This window comes from Cololabis saira, chromosome 10 (genome assembly GCF_033807715.1).
Source record: "Cololabis saira isolate AMF1-May2022 chromosome 10, fColSai1.1, whole genome shotgun sequence".
NCBI classification, from domain to species: Eukaryota; Metazoa; Chordata; class Actinopteri; order Beloniformes; family Belonidae; genus Cololabis; species Cololabis saira.
The window spans coordinates 14,411,764-14,430,805 of NC_084596.1; the positions used below are offsets into that span (position 1 = coordinate 14,411,764).

The 19,042-nt window shown below is 40.9% G+C and overlaps 1 protein-coding gene across 11 annotated transcripts in view; it reads left to right on the plus strand.

Moving 5' to 3' along the window:
- Window positions 1-19,042, plus strand: part of LOC133452449 (protein 4.1-like) — a 77,690-nt gene that overhangs the window by 53,631 nt on the left and 5,017 nt on the right. For 5 of the 11 annotated variants that reach the window (XM_061731768.1, XM_061731763.1, XM_061731764.1 and 2 more), the window contains 11 exons: window positions 3,158-3,208; window positions 5,097-5,132; window positions 6,619-6,807; window positions 9,162-9,218; window positions 10,243-10,938; window positions 11,761-11,793; window positions 11,969-12,046; window positions 14,183-14,266; window positions 16,346-16,444; window positions 16,925-17,005; window positions 17,378-17,493. In XM_061731768.1, coding sequence (XP_061587752.1) covers window positions 3,158-3,208; window positions 5,097-5,132; window positions 6,619-6,807; window positions 9,162-9,218; window positions 10,243-10,938; window positions 11,761-11,793; window positions 11,969-12,046; window positions 14,183-14,266; window positions 16,346-16,444; window positions 16,925-17,005; window positions 17,378-17,488 — 1,515 coding nt within the window. In that variant the 3' untranslated portion in view covers window positions 17,489-17,493. Of the gene's footprint in view, window positions 1-3,157; window positions 3,209-5,096; window positions 5,133-5,556; window positions 5,623-6,618; window positions 6,808-9,161; window positions 9,219-10,242; window positions 10,939-11,760; window positions 11,794-11,968; window positions 12,047-14,182; window positions 14,267-16,345; window positions 16,445-16,924; window positions 17,006-17,377; window positions 17,494-19,042 lie in introns of all 11 variants that reach the window. The other 6 variants (XM_061731765.1, XM_061731770.1, XM_061731771.1 and 3 more) reach the window with 6 other exon arrangements.

Consider the following 19,042-nt stretch of genomic DNA (forward strand, 5'->3'; position numbering starts at 1 on the left):
CTACCTCCTCCTATCTGCTAAAGAAGAAGTAGCGTATTCTTCTTTGCATTTATTTTGTCTTAGTTTTTATTCTAATTCCAGTTAGAGCGCCCCGAGCGGTGGAAGAAAAATCCACAGAATAGCCGCACCTTTGTATAAGCTGCACGGTTGAAAACCAATGAAAAAAGTAGCGGCTTATAGTCCAGAAAATACGGTAGTTTTTTTTTAAAGGCTGAAATGAAATAGAGTAACGAGGCTGTTTTTAAAATGTAAGGAGTAAAAAGTACAGATAATTGCGTGAAAATGTAAGGAGTAAAAGTAAAAAGTCGTCTGAAAAATAATTACTCCAGTAAAGTATAGATAACCAAAATTTCTACTTAAGTAAGGTAACGAAGTATTTGTACTTCGTTACTTGACACCTCTGCTGTTTAGAAAGCGTTAAATAACTTGATCATCCTTCTCTAAGACAGAGCTTTGTGCCTAACCCGTCTCTGTGTTATCACCTACAGTACCAGTCAAATGTTTGAAGGGTTGTTGACTGCTACTGTACTTCCAGGTCTTTGCAGCTTATAAATGGCACTTTTCCACTAGTACCTACTCGGCTCTACTCATCTCAGCTCGGCTCGACTCAACTCGGCCAAGTTTCTTTTCCATAACAATTCAGCATCTGGAGCAGAAGTAGGAGGTTGGAGCGAAGCTGCTGTGACGTATTTGATTGTGTGAACCTAAACGAAGAAGACAACACCACTAAAGATGTAGAACATGGAGGAGATGATACATCTGCTGCTGGGTCTGTGGCTTGTGTTCGATATCAAGTTAAAAAATGAGAGTGAGAGAAGCTTCAAGCGGCGACGCTTTTTAATTTTTTTAGTTTGTCTCTGCGCTGCTGAAAAGCCTGTTGGGAGCCGCGAGCAGCTATGAGGTGACAGAGCTCCTGGTGGATCTGGTCGTTCCTTATTAGGGGTGTGCAAAAAGGGGTACCTCACGATTCGATTTCGATTATTGGAGCTTCGATTCTTCGATTATAACGATTTTCGATTCGATTATTAGTGCCACGATTCTTCGATTATTGTGATTTTTAATGCTTTTTTCCATACAAGATTGATTTTGTCTTCATCTGTGGCTACATTTGTAAATAAATAGCCAATCAATTAACTCAGTTCCTCTAACAACACTCATTAAGTAAATAACAAGGTTTTTTGAACATTTGACATGTATTTTTCAAAGACACAAAATAATTTATTTTATGACTATGTAAACATTTGCTCTTTGACTTACTTAACTTTGACCAGGGAAAGCTGCACTTGCATGAGAGCCCCCTCTATTGGCGGAAAACACTGAAAACGGTCAAGCCCTGGATTTAATGAGTTCATTAATTCAAGTAAACAAGATATGTACTTCTATCAAATGTATTTAGTGTAAACATATCTGCCATATTTCAAGTGAACAATAAGAAATGTGCATTCTTGAAAATGAAATGATTCAGCAGCTTATTCAGTCTGGAATCTCGATAGGATAACTTAAAAAAATATATATTTTAAAAAAAAAATTTTAATGAATCGATTCCAAATCGAATCGTGACGCATCGCGGTGCATCAACACATCGATGAATTGCACCCACCTCTACTCCTTATCGCCCGTCTAGATCTCTTTAATTCTCTCCTCGGCCACCAGGTTTATGAACAAATGCAGCTCAGAGTTGGATAACGAAACAGACTTTTACGCTGCCATTGCCTGTCGAATAAAATGAACAAGAAGCCGCCGTCAGAGTCGCTCTTTCACTGATTTCCGCCTCCTGACTCAGACGTCTGACTCCCAACTGGTGGCATGTAGTGTGATGACGTCAGATACAGCTCGACTCAGACGCTTAGAACCTCGGCAGAGTAGTTACAGAAAAGTATCTACCTTATTGTCCCGAATATAAGACGACCCCGATTATAAGACGACCCCCTCTTTTTCAAGACTCAAGTTTGAAGAAAGACTTTTTGAACACCAAATTCAATTTTTATACAGAAAATAATTGCAGTACTGTACATCTGAAACAAATCATTATAACAATATATTAGAGAGAAAAAGCATGTTATTTTGACTATTTGAAATCATCATCTTGAAGTTTGCATCATAACTTCTCCTCAGCTGCCGGTTAACCTGCCGGGCTTCCACTCTCTTTTCTCCAGATTGTCGCTACGTTTCTCCACTTTCTGTTATCTCTTCTCTTATTTTCTTTTCTTTCTTATACTATTTTTTATTTTTCTTCTTCGTGACAGGGGTTCGCTTTAGCCTGGGGAGTTAAGTTCATTATTCGCTTTAAAGATATCTGGCGCCATCTAGCGTTGTGAATGGGTATGATGTCTAGACCCCGAATGTAAGACTACCCCCACTTTTTCAGTCTTATTTCAATGCAAAAAACACCGTCTTATATTCAGGCCAATACGGTACTCGGCACGTTACACCCCTAGTGGGAAAGCGCCAAACCGAGTGGAGGCGAGCCGAGTCGGGCTGAGTAGGTTCTAGTGGAAAAGTGCCAAAAGTGACCAACATCAGCTGCATGCAGACACCTGCCATTTCTACCAGACCATATTTCTTCATGCTATCAGTCCCTGCATTGCTGTCTGACTCAAGCGAAGCAGCACGAACGGCAGCTTGTGCCACGTAGCGCTGCTTCCAGCAGCTTTCTGGATGGGTGTAGTTAGCGTAGGCCGCCATGCAGACGGACTGACGGCTCCATGCATCCATGCATCCTAGTGTTGACAATGAGAGGAGGGGGAGGGCCTGAAAGTCAGGTTACTGCTCAGCCACAAAGTCTAAAGTTTGCTCTGCAAACGTCAGATTTACCTGGAATACAAACTGAGGTGCAACCTTCTCAAATTTTAACTCATTTGATAAATGTCGAGGTGACCGACTGATGGTTTCAACTTCCTCTGAGTCTGTTTTGCTTGCTTCTTTATTTCTGATTTCATTTGCCTTTTATCTCTCTGTTGTCTTTGATACCTTGTCTCTAGTATTGTCTGATAACGTGTAGCTTACAGTTCCAACAATCAGAGCATTTCCATTCGTCCCCATTCGTGGTTTTTATTTGGAAAATATATGTTGTGCATTTTGCAAACTTTTACAAGTTGGGTCCTTCTTGTTTTTCTTGCTTACAATTGGGACGTTTTGGTGTTGTCTGCACATGCAGACTGACAGCGAACACACTGACTTTGCCTTTGATGAGATGACTGCCACAGAGGTTTGTACATTCAGAAACCGTTTCCCTTTCCAGGCATAGAAAACTGCAAAATAGAAGAAAAAAAAGCCCTTTAAAGCTCCATGAAATATAAGGAATGTGTTTACTTTAGGTCCTGCATGTTATGCATGCAATTGATCCTGTTCTGCACATTTTGTTCTTGTTTTCTTTTCTCTTTTTTTTTCTCTCCTCCGACATAAATATTCTTCCTTATTTCTCCTCTTTTCAGTGTCTTTGACGCTGGCATTGACGCTGTTGGGCCTAGCCTTCCTCCATTATTTATTGCTGCTGTTCTCATTAAGTCTTTTTACTGCAGCATGCGACGGAAAGAAGTCCACACTGAAACACGACAGCCAAAAATGTCCAACATTTTACACAACATGCGCTTGTTTTCAAAAAGTTGACGGACTTGGACGTTAAAGTCTTGATTTTCAGGTCATGAGCACGTGATCAGCTGCTGCTGGTTAAAAGTTAGCACCGTTCAGGTTGGCACGTTTACAAAGTTCTCCAGCTTAACTTCCCATGGGAGGTTTCTGGAAAGTTCCTGCCCTTCTGCAGACCTACATGAGAGAATTCCTAAAACATCTGTACATACCATCACGTAGTGGAAAAACATATGTGCTGTATGTTACTTTTTTTTCTTTACTGTATACAGTATAACCACCTCAGTTATTTGCAGGGCCACAAAGTAATGTTGGTCCTGATGGGAGTCATAATGACACACACACAGAGGCAAGTTGTTGTTGTTTTTAAAGGAGACAAACAACCTTTTCCATATGTTACTTCTACTTGTGTAGAAGTTGGAAAAAAAAAAAAGCATCAATCTCTATACCAGGGGTGTCAAACTAATTTTGCTTGGCGGGCCAGATTTGACCAATTTTTTTTCTCGCGGGCCGCACGCTCAAAATAACAAAGACGGTGCGAACATTTTTTTCAGTTTAGTTAATTTTAAAGGAAATATGCACTTTGTTTACACTCTAATTATGTAAAATATATTTCTTAGGGATCTTTTCTTGAAATTTCTCGTTTTTTTTTCAAATTATGTAAGATACTTTTAATATAATTTTACAAAGATAAACAGAAACAAGTATGTTTTTTTTTATATTTAGCTTTTTTATAGGAAATTTAATTAAAAGCAAAATCTTTCTTATTACATCCTAAAGTTTCTTTGTGATTTAGAGATTTTTCCAGTACAATTAAGTGTATTTATTTTTATAAATATTTACGCCAGTGTGCCGAAAAAGCCAGCACTTCTTTTTTAACTGTTTTACTTTGTCACTATCCTCGTATTCAAAACTGAAATTCTCCAAATAAATATCTTCTATCATCTTTTTTAGCAGTGATATCTTTCCTGCAAAAATATATAATAGTAGTCAGTTAATAAAAATAAACGACCGTCTAAAAAGAAATAAAATCGGCAAATGCATTCTAGAAAACAAAAAAAATAATAATAACTGCTCTCTTTGTGGAATAACGATGGATTTGTAGAAGAAATATATTATCGGATATGCTGCGATTCATGGTAATTATTTATGCCTTCCTATTTAGTAAATTAACATTTCGTTTTTTTGCGTTGGAAACTTCTCGCGGGCTGCATGAAAATTTATCTCGGGCCGCATATTTGACACCCCTGCTGTATACTCTTTAAATGTATGTAATCCACCTAAGCGTGTGTAAAACTGTTGGAGCCTGGAGTCGGTGGTGATTAGATAAATCCTGCTTGTTGGCCGGGATCAGCAGACGCTCAAGTTCTGCTCCTGGTTATCTTTTTTTTTTTCTAAAACAGTTTCCTCTGTCCTGCCTTTGTTCCCTTCTCCGCCTTTTACGTCCCTCCTCTTTAACTGCCACCCTGTCTGACTGTCCCTGTGCTCTCCTCTTTACTTGCCGTCAGTCTGAAGCGGACGAGGAATCCGAATCGCGGACGCAGGTAGGCCGGGCTGTCCCTGCTGCCCCGCTCGCCTCAGTGCATCGCACCTCATCAGATGTACTGAAAAACCAAACATCCATCATTCCTCCACCTTAACTTTCCTGCTTCTGTCCCGTTCAGTCCTGCCTGAATCCCCCTCACCGACTGCTGCCGCAGGACTTGCTGCCGCAGGACTTGCTGCTTCCTTTCTTTTCTTTTGTTGTTGTTGGGTCATGCTCATAAATCCCGAGTAAGATTTCACGTTTTATTTTTTTAATCCATGGCTTCCACTGTGAATAAAATGTTTTCTCTCCCATCATTGTTCGTTATGCCGTAGAGGACAAAGCTCCCACTTTCTCTCAACAGGAATTCCAGTCAAACACGTTTGGTAGCATCTAATTACCTTTTTTTTTTACGACTACTCTCCCCTTGTCTGTTTCTGCAGTATAGTTTCATAAGACGGATAAAAGGGGAGAACGTTTTTATCAGACATAGTAATCTGATGCTAGAGGTTGGTAAGAAAACAGTGACTGAAGTATGCATGCAGGTGCTTTCTTGGTGTGAAGAAACTGAACATAACCAGTAGTTGGATGCTTCTTTAGTAGAGTTTTGAATTGGTCTTTGATGCGAGTTTTCAAGATGTACAGGACTGTCTCAGAAAATTTTAATATTGTGATTTTCTGTAATGCAATTACAAAAACAAAAATGTCATACATTCTGGATTCATTACAAATCAACTGAAATATTGCAAGCCTTTTATTATTTTAATATTGCTGATCATGGCTTACAGCTTAAGAAAACTCAAATATCCTATCTCAAAAAATTTGAATATTCTGGGAATCTTAATCTTAAGCTGTAAACCATAATCAGCAATATTAAAATAATAAAAGGCTTGCAATATTTCAGTTGATTTGTAATGAATCCAGAATGTATGACATTTTTGTTTTTTTAATTGCATTACAGAAAATAAAGAACTTTTATCACAATATTCTAATTTTCTGAGACAGTCCTGTATAACAAAAATACTGGAATAAGTCTGTGTGAAGGTCTAATGAGATGTGGGAGTGTTGTGCCTAACAAAAACAATGACACCAAACCTCAACCCCTGCATGAAAACGTGCATCATCTTTGAATTAAGCTGCTCTTAAATGCTTAAATGCGTTTAAGAATAAGTTTGGTCATCCGCTGCCCTGTGGTTGGACATTTTGCTTTTATTTAGTTGTTTTAGTTTTTCATTTATTTTTGCCTGCTGCTGCACAGGTAGCCTGCACTGTCTCCAAAAAAGACCTGTGAACTACAAACGGAAGTAAATTTAGTAATGCAACCGATGTTCAGGTCTGCAGAAGTGTGCCTTTTGTCGGAGCTGCATTCATCCATGTGGCCTGACCTGTTTTGAATAACCCGGTGGATTTGCAAGCTACTGTTACGCACATAACGCATGGCAACCGTTGCCTCCGTGCTGCTCTCGCCCTCATCTCCCTGTATCACGGTTCGTTGGCTATTTTAGGACACCGAGCCTCCCCCGGAGGTGGTCAAGCACCAGACAAACATCAGTGAACTGAAACGCTCCTTCCTGGAGACGGATGGCAGCATCATGCCAGGGCTGACAGAATGGGAGAAGAGGCTCTCTTCGTCCCCTCTACGCTCACCCAGAGCAGACGAAGCGCCCATGATAGAGCCGCTGGAGCCGCAGGACGTAAGCTGCAGTTACAGCAGACTGAATGATGGCATGTGTGTGAAGCATGGCATCATCAGGGACGGTTCATGAAGTCTCAGGATTAACGGTGCAGTAGGTTTTAGGACAGCAGAAACTCTTTTTCTGTATCAGTCAGACAAATTCAGTACTCAGGGCTGCTCCAACCTACGCTGGTTTTAGTTAAAATAGACTTCAATTTTTACAAATTTGGATAGGACGAGTCGTCTGGACAGTTGCAGGCGTTGCAGAGGAGCTCTCCCTGGTTCAGGTCCAATTTCTACAAAGTTTTTCCCTGAAGCTGCCGATGGTTTTTCTCGGCTTGTTGATTTGTTGAAATGTAAGTCTGAGACGGCTGAAGTTCGGTTAGAATAAAAAAATAAGGCCAAAATACAGAAAATCGTGGCCAACCTATGACACAAATCAGCGCTGCCTTTTATTTATTGTTATTGAATCTGTCCATCCGTCCTCCTTTCAGATGTTTCAAATGTCATTGATAAAATGACTTTCAAGCGCTTGCATTTTGACCCCCACTACCACCTACAGGTCGACTTGGGGGGTCAGTGGAAACGTGACTTACTTTTGGAACCAGTGGGGACCACGTCGCCACAAATGGACCAGGATGTTGTTTGTAGCGTAGCTCAGGATTATGCTACAAAGTGTGTGTGTTTCCATCACAGCACACTACGGTTCGGTTTCCTGTATCTGCGTCACGTTGGTTTCCCCACTGCCCCGCCCCTTTAGGAGACTAACAGCAGCTCCTGAGTCTATTGAGTTCTATGGGAAAAGTTAACGTGACCACAGATTATTACCAATTCCTTCGCCCCATAGTAACCTAAGTAAATATGGGACCAGTTTTTCAAAAGCCACAAACCTGAACATTCTGACACCAAAATGGCAATTTTCAGACCGACAGATTAGGAGAAAATGAACTTTGTTTGAGACCTGTCTCTGTCCGAGCAACACACTCTCGCGAGATTTGGCTCTCATAGCTAATAATATAATATAATATAATAATAATACATAGCTCTGCTCAGAGTCGTCAGTCACTGCAGAACTGCCAAAGTCGTTTTCCCATCGGATAAAATGAAGTTTAAAACTAAAATAAAACTTGCTTCTTTGCTTAAGAATACTGTTATTGTTATTATTGAAGTCTTTTTGGAAGGGGAAAAAAATATTAGACTGATCCGATGATCTTGTACTGGGTGGGCGAACACGCCCACTTAGGAGACAGGAAGTGGATACCATTTCATACCATTGGCAGTAACGGTAATGCGCTATCTTCTGTATAGAGTATCTTTGGTATCGTGTGGCCATTTGAGGAGACATTGGGGGTATTATGGGGTTAAGATGGTTTCTGAAACAGTTTCTGTGTGGGTTTGGACCAAGAGTGTTTTCTTGTTGCTGAATCCACCTTCCAAGCCAACGGGGCCGACCAGGTGGTCATTTGAGTAGCTATTTATCTTGGTACGTAAGCATCGGTCTCACCTCTGACCCCTAAGAGGAAACTTATTCTGGCCTCCACAATAAAAGCCTCCCTTAAGGACGATGTTTCCATGTTTATCTGCTGGGATGTTATTCAGCAGGTAACAATCGGTGCTCGGTTTCCTTCACTTACCGCTGGGAACTTTGGCTTCAGTCTTCTTTTCATCTGGTCAGACTCCTTTTTGTGCGACTACCACAGATTTAAGTTTTCCCATCTCTACATTTGTTTAGGAGTTTTATTGTATAGTAATGATTGACAGGTAGAGAATGAAGACATCACGCATGTATGTTGGTGTTGCAGACTTCTTCCCGTTTATAAATATGAAGGCTAATATGATTCAGGATCCTTGAAATGCACCTCAACACCACCGCTAGATTGATAACAAACGGTCTAAATGCCTGTTTAACCATCTTTTCTGTCCTTTGTAACTAACTAAGACATAAAATGTGGAAAACGTTGCAGTATTTAATACTGGCTTCAGGAATCATTTAAAGAATATTTGGGCTCCATAGAGGGACTTCAATTTTTGTTAAGATGTTCATAGTGCATGAATAAAATCCAACGTGTGTTTTATCCTGTGAGCGTGTTTCTGTACGTTCCTTTGCATCTGACTATGATATGGATTTAGGACGGTAGTGGAAGGAGAAGTTATGAGTTTCCACCTTATTTGTGTTGCATGATCTCTTGAGCAGATGTTGGACTAATGAACGATGTTACACGTCTGACTGAAACGACATGTCGCTGTTCCTCTGACTGGGCTTTAAGATATTAGCACATGGTTTTAAGATCTTTAACTTCCTTATTCTAAATATAAGTCAAGTCTCTTAGTCTGAATGTGTCTGACCCTTTTTCTATTTACTTCCCTCTGCAGACTAAAGATGAGCTGCAAACCGAGACGAAAGGGGAGGTGGGACCTAAAGGAACCGAGGTAAGGAGCTCCCCGTTAGTCACACGTGTTCCTGGTCGGGGCGTTATGTCCTCTCTTTTGTATCTTTCCATTCTCACCAGTATGTGGAAATTGTGTAGACCTCACTTAGGGCTGGGCGATATGGACCAAAAGTCATATCTCGATATTTTCTAGCTGAATGGCGATACTCGATATATATCGATATTTTTTCTGTGCCATAATTGGGGTTTCCCCCAAAGCATTATAGCATAGCATCTCTGTTAGCTTCATTTTTTTCTGAGGCAAACCCTTAAAAAAACTGTCAGTTTTAATACAAAGCCTCGTGCCAAATGTCACACAGGTTCCTTATTAACAGAGGGCTGCACAATATCAAAATGTATAAAACAAATGAAATAAAAATAAACTGCCTGCATATATAGAATAAAAATGCTTCTTGAATAAAATAAAACAAATATCCCTTTCCTGCATAACAATTAAATTAAAGTACACTGTACAATTAATACAATGTAGACAGTAACAGGCAGACTTTTCCACTGAGGTTGACAGTTGTGCAAATAACAAAACATTTGTGCAAATCTCAAATAAAACATTCAAGTCAATTTGTCACAAAATAAGCTATATCAAAATCATTAAAAAAAAAAGCTATATCGATATAAACGATATTGTCTCGTACCATATCGCGTTTGAATATATATGGATATATATTAAAATCTTGATATATCGCCCAGCCCTAGACCTCACTTTTATATATGTGTATATAAACAGGAACAAAAATGAAGTTTCAACATTGATTTCCATTTGTTTGACCACTCTGACGTCAAAACAAACTGTTTTTTTTTTTCTTGCTCCTTTGGTCTCAGGATCAGATGTAATCAGTTACTGATAGAAATACAGTCATTAGCATTCGTCTTTCATGGGTTATAGTTCTGTCTGTGCAGAGAAACTAGATGAAATACTCAGCTTTGTCCAAACTGACGTTTTTATCCACATGGTTGTGCAGCTTATTCTGTAAAATCTTTTTACAACAAGTGGAGTCTCTCCTCAGGCGGCAGGATATCTGGTGAAATACGTGGCGGATAGTTTCTTTACTGATGGGGCCACCTCCTCGGGGCCTCACGGGATTAGCTTGTCAACAACTATGGACGATGACGTCTTCATGGACGGGACCCTGAGGGAAGAGGCCCCAGAGAAAACCCCCGAGTCCCAGGACGAGGTGTCGGAGAAGTGGATGGCCAAGGTCAGCCCCGGAGCCGTCCGGCAGGAAGTGTCCCAGGCCATCAGCGACAAGAAAGGCACGCTTATTATCTTGAAGGAGGGGGAGGATAAAGCAGACGCAGAGGGCGAAGAGGCGAGTGCTTCAGTCGGAAAAGAGCAGCCTCTCGTCCCGGGGGATTTGGAAACTGACCCCAATGAAACCCCGTCTGCGTCTAAAGAGACTGAAACTCCCACAGAAGACACTCCCGCTGCCGCGCAAGGCCACGCTGCAGCAGTCAAGATAACTGGCCCGACGGTGGAAATAATAGCCGACGACATGACTCAGACTAAAGCTATTGACTCTCCTAAGAAGGCCATGGCATCGTGGATTTCCGAGGAGATGAAGACGGAGGTTTCCGAGGTTTCCGAGGTCGTCAGCGCGAAGGCAAAGGCAGCAGAAGATGTGGAGACTGCAGACGTGCTGCAGCCGAAGTCCAGTCTGACTCAAATTACACTTTCTGAATCTCCAGCGCCGTCCTTAGCAGTGGTACTGTATGAAAACCTAAAAGCAGCTATTCCATTTTGGCTTGGTCCCCTCACATCTCCACCACCGCTGCCTGTCCCATTGCTTTCCCTGCGGCGGCAGCAGCAGCCCAACCAGTCTAACCAGTGTAATCCGGCCCCGTGCATGGCTAATGGTCTCTTAACACCCAGCGTCACTCTCACACTTGCTAAAACCGTCGGTTTTTGTTGCAGTTAAGCCCACAGCTTCTTCTTTTTTTGTTGATACAAACTGGTTTTGGGTTTATTTAATTTGACATTTTAAGTTGACAGCGATAACAGCTTCTCACACCTGAGCCGCCGACTCCCGCAGCCGATAAGGAAAGAAACGGGAGCTCTGACCGGCTCTTGTTTGTTTTCTCCCGTCGCGCTCAGCTGCACCATTTCTTCCTTTCAGTTTTGTTATCAGTTCCACTGAAAGTGGTGACTTCATAGCTCTGGCTGGGCGCCACCGCTGCAGCTTTCCCCGACTCATCCTCCAAAATCCAAAATCCCCCCTCGGCCCCAGAGACAAGTCGGGGGAGGAAAGACCAAATTGTATGGATGTACCTGAAGAGAGATTTTCTCTGTCGTTAAACGGCTTTCAGAAGCAGATTAGCAGAAATTTGTTCCCGTTGGATTCTGCAGTTCTAAAACTGGATCTTTCATTGTTCTGTAAGAAGTTTAATAAGCTGCATACTGGTATTCCATACAATCGTTACCTTTCAAGCATTTAATTTTTCCACCTTCTTTTTTTTCTTTCTAAACTGTTCTGTGATGTGTTTTCCCACTCTTTACCTTTGTCTTTCTTCTTATGTCTGTCCGTCAGTCCACGCTGGGATGGGTGACCTCCTCTCTCAAGGTGACCACAGCTCTCTCATCCTCTCACATTCTCTCCTCCGTCATGTCCTTCTCTCTGTGAGCGTCTCTGAACTCCCAAACGTTTTTTCTCGGTGTCATGTGAAACTGCTCTGTCATGTTTGCGTTGTCAAGGGGATCCGAAGAAACGATGCTCACCGTGCCATTATCATTCACAGGCATCAGCTGATCAGGAGGAGAAGGAGGTGGTTGCCACGGAAACAGAACTGGAGCCAGCTAAGTCAACAGGGCCAACGGTAAATATCCCCTGCAGCAGCAGCAGCAGCAGCGGTAGCACAAGAGCAGGGAGCCGGGCCGCGTAGCGGTCACGGTTCAGCACTCGCCCTCGTGGCCTCAGGGGGACGTAAGAGTCGAGCAGCTTTAGGTGCTTTCAGTTTGTCGCCTGCAGGTCGGTCGGTTGGTGCGGCGAGGTTAATTCAGTTAGTTCAAGCATTTTAAATTCACTGTTAGCCCTATTTGTATCAAAGATTGTTGTAAGGAGTAGAGGGCTGCATTGGGATTGGATCCCGTCCAATGCAAATCTCACGGGAGCGGGCGGTTTGAACTTTGCTGCGGGCAGCTAAAAAAACGAGAAAAAAAGGCAAACAAAAGGAGAAAAAAAGAGGGAAAAAGGTGAAAAAAAGAGGAGAAAAAGCGACCTGGACTAGAGCGACCTGAAAAGCTGAAAAAAACCTGAAAACCTGAAGAAAAAAAACTGAAAAAACCTAAATTATAGGATCTGGCAGCCTTTCCTTAACTTTGTGGAGGGTATGGATGCTGATAATATAATGCAGGAGTCTTCATTCATTTTCATTTGTGTTGGCCCTTTGTCTGATGGTTATCTGGCAATATATTATTTAATTTCTTTTTTTTTTTTTTTGTCTGGTTTTTGGGGGTTATTTTTCTTGTTTTTGTTTCTCTTTTCTCTTTGACTGTACAGTCCTGTTTTAATGATAAAAAACTAATAAAAAGACTTTGATCAAAAAAAAAAAAACCTAAATTATGCAGGATCGGGATGTAGTCTAGCGACAAGATGGAAATCAATGACGTGGAAAAGAACCTCAAACAAAGTCTTTACAAAACAAAGACAAAGCAAAGCAAGTCAGACATTTGGAGAAAACTTTGTTTAGTGTCTGTGGGCGCATGTTGGAAGAGAGATGCACGGGATCGGGACCGCAGTCGGTCATCAGCATTCTCTTCCTCCACAGCAATTACTTTAATTAATTTGTTTCATTTGTTAACTTTGTTTATTTTTATGTTATTAGTGTTATTTTAGCCACTCACAGCCTCGTTGCTATAACCTCTATCACATAATTGATGCGTGCGTGAAAGACGAAATAGCTTGTGCAATAATGGATTTGCATCTAACTTTCGGAGAGACAATCAGTCACACATTCCGGGGAAACGATAGTAAAACAAGAATAAAATTTACACAACGAGGCAGTTACAAGAACCGAGAGAGCTAATTTCTCTGTCTTTTAAGATTGATTTGAATTTACCCAAGGATACTAGATCAACCAATTTCAAGTCCTTCTCTCATCATTCCAGGTTGACTTTTTACCCAGTTCAGTTCTGGCTCTCGGGACCTGCATTTGAATAAAGTTCTGTGAGTGCAGGCCGTAATGGCTGACGTTTCTACACATGTGCACGCACAAAAATGTAGGGAGACGTCCCAAAATGGATTTATAAATAAAAGTCAGCCAGTGGGAGAGTCGGTGATAAAACGCAAAGCACAATGATACACGGTATCTAATTTCTTTAAATACTGCTCAGAAGCGTTCATAAAAAGTAGATCGCCATAGTCCAACAAGGGTAAAAAAGTTGTTGTGATCAAAGAACATGAACCGACCAATCAGAGGAGATGGGGCAGAAGTCGAGGGGGATCAATTAAAAAGATACCATAAGAAATAAAAAGAGATGAAAGTCCTAAATCGAGACCAGACGTCCGGTCAACACATCATGACTCAGCACGAACCCTCACATCCCCCAGAGGGAGTGACTTTTCTCGCCCTCCTCGCTTCGGTTTGCGGATCAGAGGACCTTAATGTGATGCTCCGCACACTTGATGAAAACCTTGTGACTTGCGTTCCTCGGCGCTCTCTCCTTCACTGGATTAGGGACTGTAATGCGTGACTGCGTGCTCGTTTTAAAAGTGCGAGCCCTACACTGGCCGTCTTTGGCTCGGTCGGTTAGCATGTGGTGCGTATTTGTGTCAATTTGATTTCGTGTGCATCACTGGGGTGTTTATTTTTAAGAACAAAAACATGCAGCAGAGAGTAAATACCTGCGGTAGTTTTTTTCAGACGGGACATCTGAAAGGATTTAAAAATAAAAGCTGGGCTCTCTCCACAGGCGCTTATTTGTACCTGTTTTTGGCTTTTTTTGTCCACCAGACTGCCGATAATGTGGAGGCGGCTGCCAAAGACCTGCCTGTGGTCCACACGGAGACGAAAACCATCACCTACGAGGCTGCAGAGGTAAACGGGAATGCAACATAACAGTTACTCATAAAACTGTCAACAATTGATTTCAAGTCTTGTCTGATTAACTTAGTTAGTATTACTTTGTTCTTTACCACTTCTTGATGAAAATAGTTTCCTTTTTTGAAGCTACTTGCACGTCTGCAGTGGATTAAATCTTGAAAGATGTAACCTGCAGAGAGCTAACCCCTGAACTGCTCAGAGAAGCTTAAGGGTTTGCTTTTTTTTTTAGCTAAAAATTAGCCTGGAAAGGGGTCAATAAACGCTTTGCACCTCCAGTTTATTCTAAAAATGTGAAACTGTGCAGAGAGAACAACCACATGGTAAGAACAATGCCCACCTTTTACCCAGTTAGCACAGGGTTTGAGCTCCGCCCATGATGACCAGTGATGCTTAAATGAATCCATATCCAGTCTGTTGATCCAAGCTCGTCTCAGTCACTGACGTGACGTGAAACAAGGACTGATAGCGGTGCAGCTCTCCGACCTGGAGGGGTCTGCAGGTGAAGGGCTCAGGTGAAGCTAGCAGGCTCCATCAGGTCAGCCTCCTTCACCCCTGCACCCTTCAAGACCAGAGCCACTCGCCCCTGTCTCTTCACATGTCTTTATTCAAAGATTTGAAGTCAGCTTAACCAAAAAGTAAAGTGATGACAACTCGCCGTTTGATCTGAGCTGTCACTCATACAGCCGTGCCCGTAATTTAATATAATTTAAACTAATGAGGTATATTAAAGGTTTATCCCCCATATAGTGATGATGATGGATGTGAAATCTAGCAGTTTGATTATTTTAACATGATCAATGGAAATGTATTCCCTGCTCCCCCTGGTGGTCACTCTGGGAACTGCAATGCCTCATATTTCTGAGTCTTTGCTGCTCAGAAATGAATCCAATCATCAAACAGCACAGTTAACAAGTTTGTTGTTTATTTATATATATATATATATATATATATATATATATATATATATATATATATATATATATATATATACTGTCTCAGAAAATTAGAATATTGTGATAAAGTTCTTTATTTTCTGTAATGCAATTTTAAAAAAAAAAAAAATGTCATGTATTCTGGATTCATATTTTAATACAAGATCATATACATCATACAATCATATTTTTAATATTGCTGATTATGGCTTACAGTTTAAGATTAAGAATCCCAGAATATTCCATTTTTTTGAGATAGGATATTTGAGTTTTCTTAAGCTGTAAACCATAATCAGCAATATTAAAATAATAAAAGGCTTGCAATATTTCAGTTAATTTGTAATGAATCCAGAATGTATGACATTTTTGCATTACAGAAAATAAAGGACTTTATCACAATATTCTAATTTTCTGAGACAGTCCTGTGTGCATACATACATACACACATACATACATACATACATACATACATACATACATACACACATACACACATACATACATACATACATACATACATACATACATACATACATACACACATACATACATGCATGCATGCATACATACATACATACATACATACATACATACATACATACATACATACATACATACACACATACACACATACACACATACACACATACATACATACATACATACATACATACATACATACATACATACAGTTTGTTGTTTATTTAAATATATATATCTCTCATTACATTATGGATCCATTCAGATATAAAAATCATAAGTTATGGTGCCTGCGGGGCACCTGATATTTCAACACAGTTTCATATTTTTAGCCTTTTCCCCTTTTTTGACACTGAAATTGTCCTGAAAACGTGCGATCAGCTCAGTCTGGACGTCCGTCCTGAGTCCGATCTGTGAGTTCAGTCCAACAGTTGTAGAGATGTGGGAAAATGTGTTTTTTAAACAAACTGAGTGAAAGCTTAATACCAATTAAGAAAATAAGTGTATATATGTATAGACTTAACAGTGAAACTTGAATAAAAATGTTAATTTCAGTTCATTTTGTGCACTTTTACATCATCGCTGAACAATGAAACTATACAAATGTGCCCCATTGAAGTTTATTCAGAGTACAAATACTGAGACGTTTCCTGATTGACAGGTGGACACGAACGGCGATGCAGACCCGGGGGTGTTGATGAGCGCTCAGACCATCACCTCGGAAACCACCAGCACCACGACCACCACACACATCACAAAGGTCAGGGGTCATCTGTTTTCACTTGAGCCTCTAACGTCTCCTCAGCTGCTGCATGTCTGAGCCTCTGTTTTATGGGTGAATAAGAAAATAATGATGAAAACACATTTTATGCCTCACTCAATTGAGGAATCTCTTAAATCTTTGATTTACCGTAATTGTGCTTTTCTTGTAAATGTGAGCCCACTCCGACTGCCATACCTATATTTTGTTGTCAAATTATGGTGTTTTACATAGATGACCACAAAAATAACAACATTGTTCTCAAAATGAACACTGAGGAGTATTTTTCTCGAATTCTCCACACGGTTAAAAATGCCCATAACGCAGCTTCTTTGTGACCTAAGGCTCCACCGGCGGTGGATTTAAAGTGAACTTGGAGGGCGGATTGACCTGTGTGACACTGTGAATGCAGCGTAACTAATACGCCTGTGATGCAGCTTGGGATGTGTCTGTTAAGTGCTTCTGTTTTCTGCTGGTCAGACGGTAAAGGGAGGAATATCAGAGACGAGAATCGAGAAGAGGATCGTCATCACAGGAGACACAGACATCGACCATGACGAGGTCTTTTAAAGCTTTTCATGCCATTCATCATTTACCACCCTCATTAACTTTCCTCCAGTCAATTTGATTTGAATAATATTGAATAATAACTTTGTGAAAGTGCTGAACAGTAACCTCAGCGGCGGCCAGGGGCCTGTAGTTGCACTTTGAGCAGCCGCGTGATGCAGACATGTGACACTCACAACCCATTATTAACTCATAATGCAGCTTAACAAATACTGGAACTATGACAAATGTGACTAAAAGGTGACTTCTCCGTTGGCATACTGACTTACAATCCCACATCCCCCCCCGCCCCGCTCCCTCCCTGCCCTTCCCCGTTCTCTGTCTCCCCCCTGGCGGTCCCTGCCGGCGCTGCACTCCCGTACATAGGCCCTGGCTCAGGCCATAAAGGAGGCTAAAGAGCAGCATCCTGACATGTCAGTGACCAAAGTAGTGGTACATAAAGAGACAGAGATCACACCAGAGGAGGGGGAGGACTGAGCCAGGTAAGACAACAAGACCCCAGTCCTGGTCCTGTCTGGTTTAGTTTGGTCTTCTTTTTGTATTTGGGTCCTCTCAGCGGTCCTCAACGCTCTGCTTCTGTAGCACTAACAGCTTATGCATCATGCTATCGTCATTCCAGCTCCACCTTTCCCCCCTCCTCCTCAAAGGAAAAGGCTTGTGTTTGTGTACACAAAGACCTCAGAATAACAAAGGTCTAAAAACTTTGGCCTTCATTTTTGGCAGACTCATCCAGTTTCTGTGTCATTTGACGGCAACGTCGCCCCCTGCTGGACAGAAGCTTCAAACAACTCCTTTGTATCTAAGACGTTTGCCTTTCAAGAAAGTGTTTAACTTATGTTGGATAAAGAATGAATAATGCAAAAAAAAACACTGACAAATTGTTAAAGAATCCATCATGGTGCGCAGTTTCCTGCTGAAGGATTTTCTATGCATCGTTGTGTCCACATTGTGGAGAACTGGAGTGATGAGAGATTAAATACTGGCTGAACCGGCTTCTGCTCCGCAAGAGATCTCGGCGTCCCAACTGAAATCTGATCGAGAGCTTTCTGTTTGTAGGAATTCTTGACATTAACTTCAGCAGCAGTTAAAGATCTAAGCTGTTTAACCTTCGTCTGTTGTTCGACCCGTTCTTAGGTTTTAAATTCATAAAAGTACCACAAAAATGCGTTTATTGCATTATTGCTTTATGACTTTGTCAGGAACCTTTATTTCAACAAAATAATATCCAACATTTTTTTTTCACTAAATTATAAAATGCTCTGGTTGAAATTGTTACCTTTTACTTTTTTTCCATTTCCTTGAAGTAAATGGGTCGAAATTTACCCATAACACCATAGATGTTACTATAGTTAATAATATTAAAATGAAAAAATAAATGGAACAGATTTATTTAAGATATGTGTTCTAATACCTCTCCGTAATAGCCAGGTAACACAACAACCTTTTATTTATTCATATGATTCTCTTGAGGCTCATTTTACCAGTTTTTAAAATTGAAATAAAGGGCTATACTGACAAAAAAAAATGCCCAGAGTCCCATACCAAAAATATTAAAACCAATATTTTCATGGATAAGGAAGCCTAACAATGTAACCAAGAGATGAGAAACAAATTGGATGATGGATAATTGCTTTTAGTGTATTTTAGAGATAATTTAAAACACAGGTAACATCGGAGATGGTAACAGAAAGTTAACACCAGACAAAGGTTAACATTTTGAAGAAACTCATTTCTTTGTGTTGTTTTTGCACAAAATCTCCTGCTTTAATCAGGATGTCAGATTCAATGACTTTTATAAAACAATGATCTTGTTATCAAAAAGCCCTAGTTTCACACATTGGCAGCGAGGATACGGAGCAGCAAGAGCCCGCTCGTCAACTTCTTCCTCAGATTCCTGCGTCTGCAACCATTTGACGCACTTCACCATTGGGTTTATTTTTTTTTCTCTCTGTAAAGCGGAGAATTAGGTCAGCTGCTTCCACGAACACAAACGCTGCCGTTTCTGTCTCAGCTTGTCCGCCGTCTGTGTTG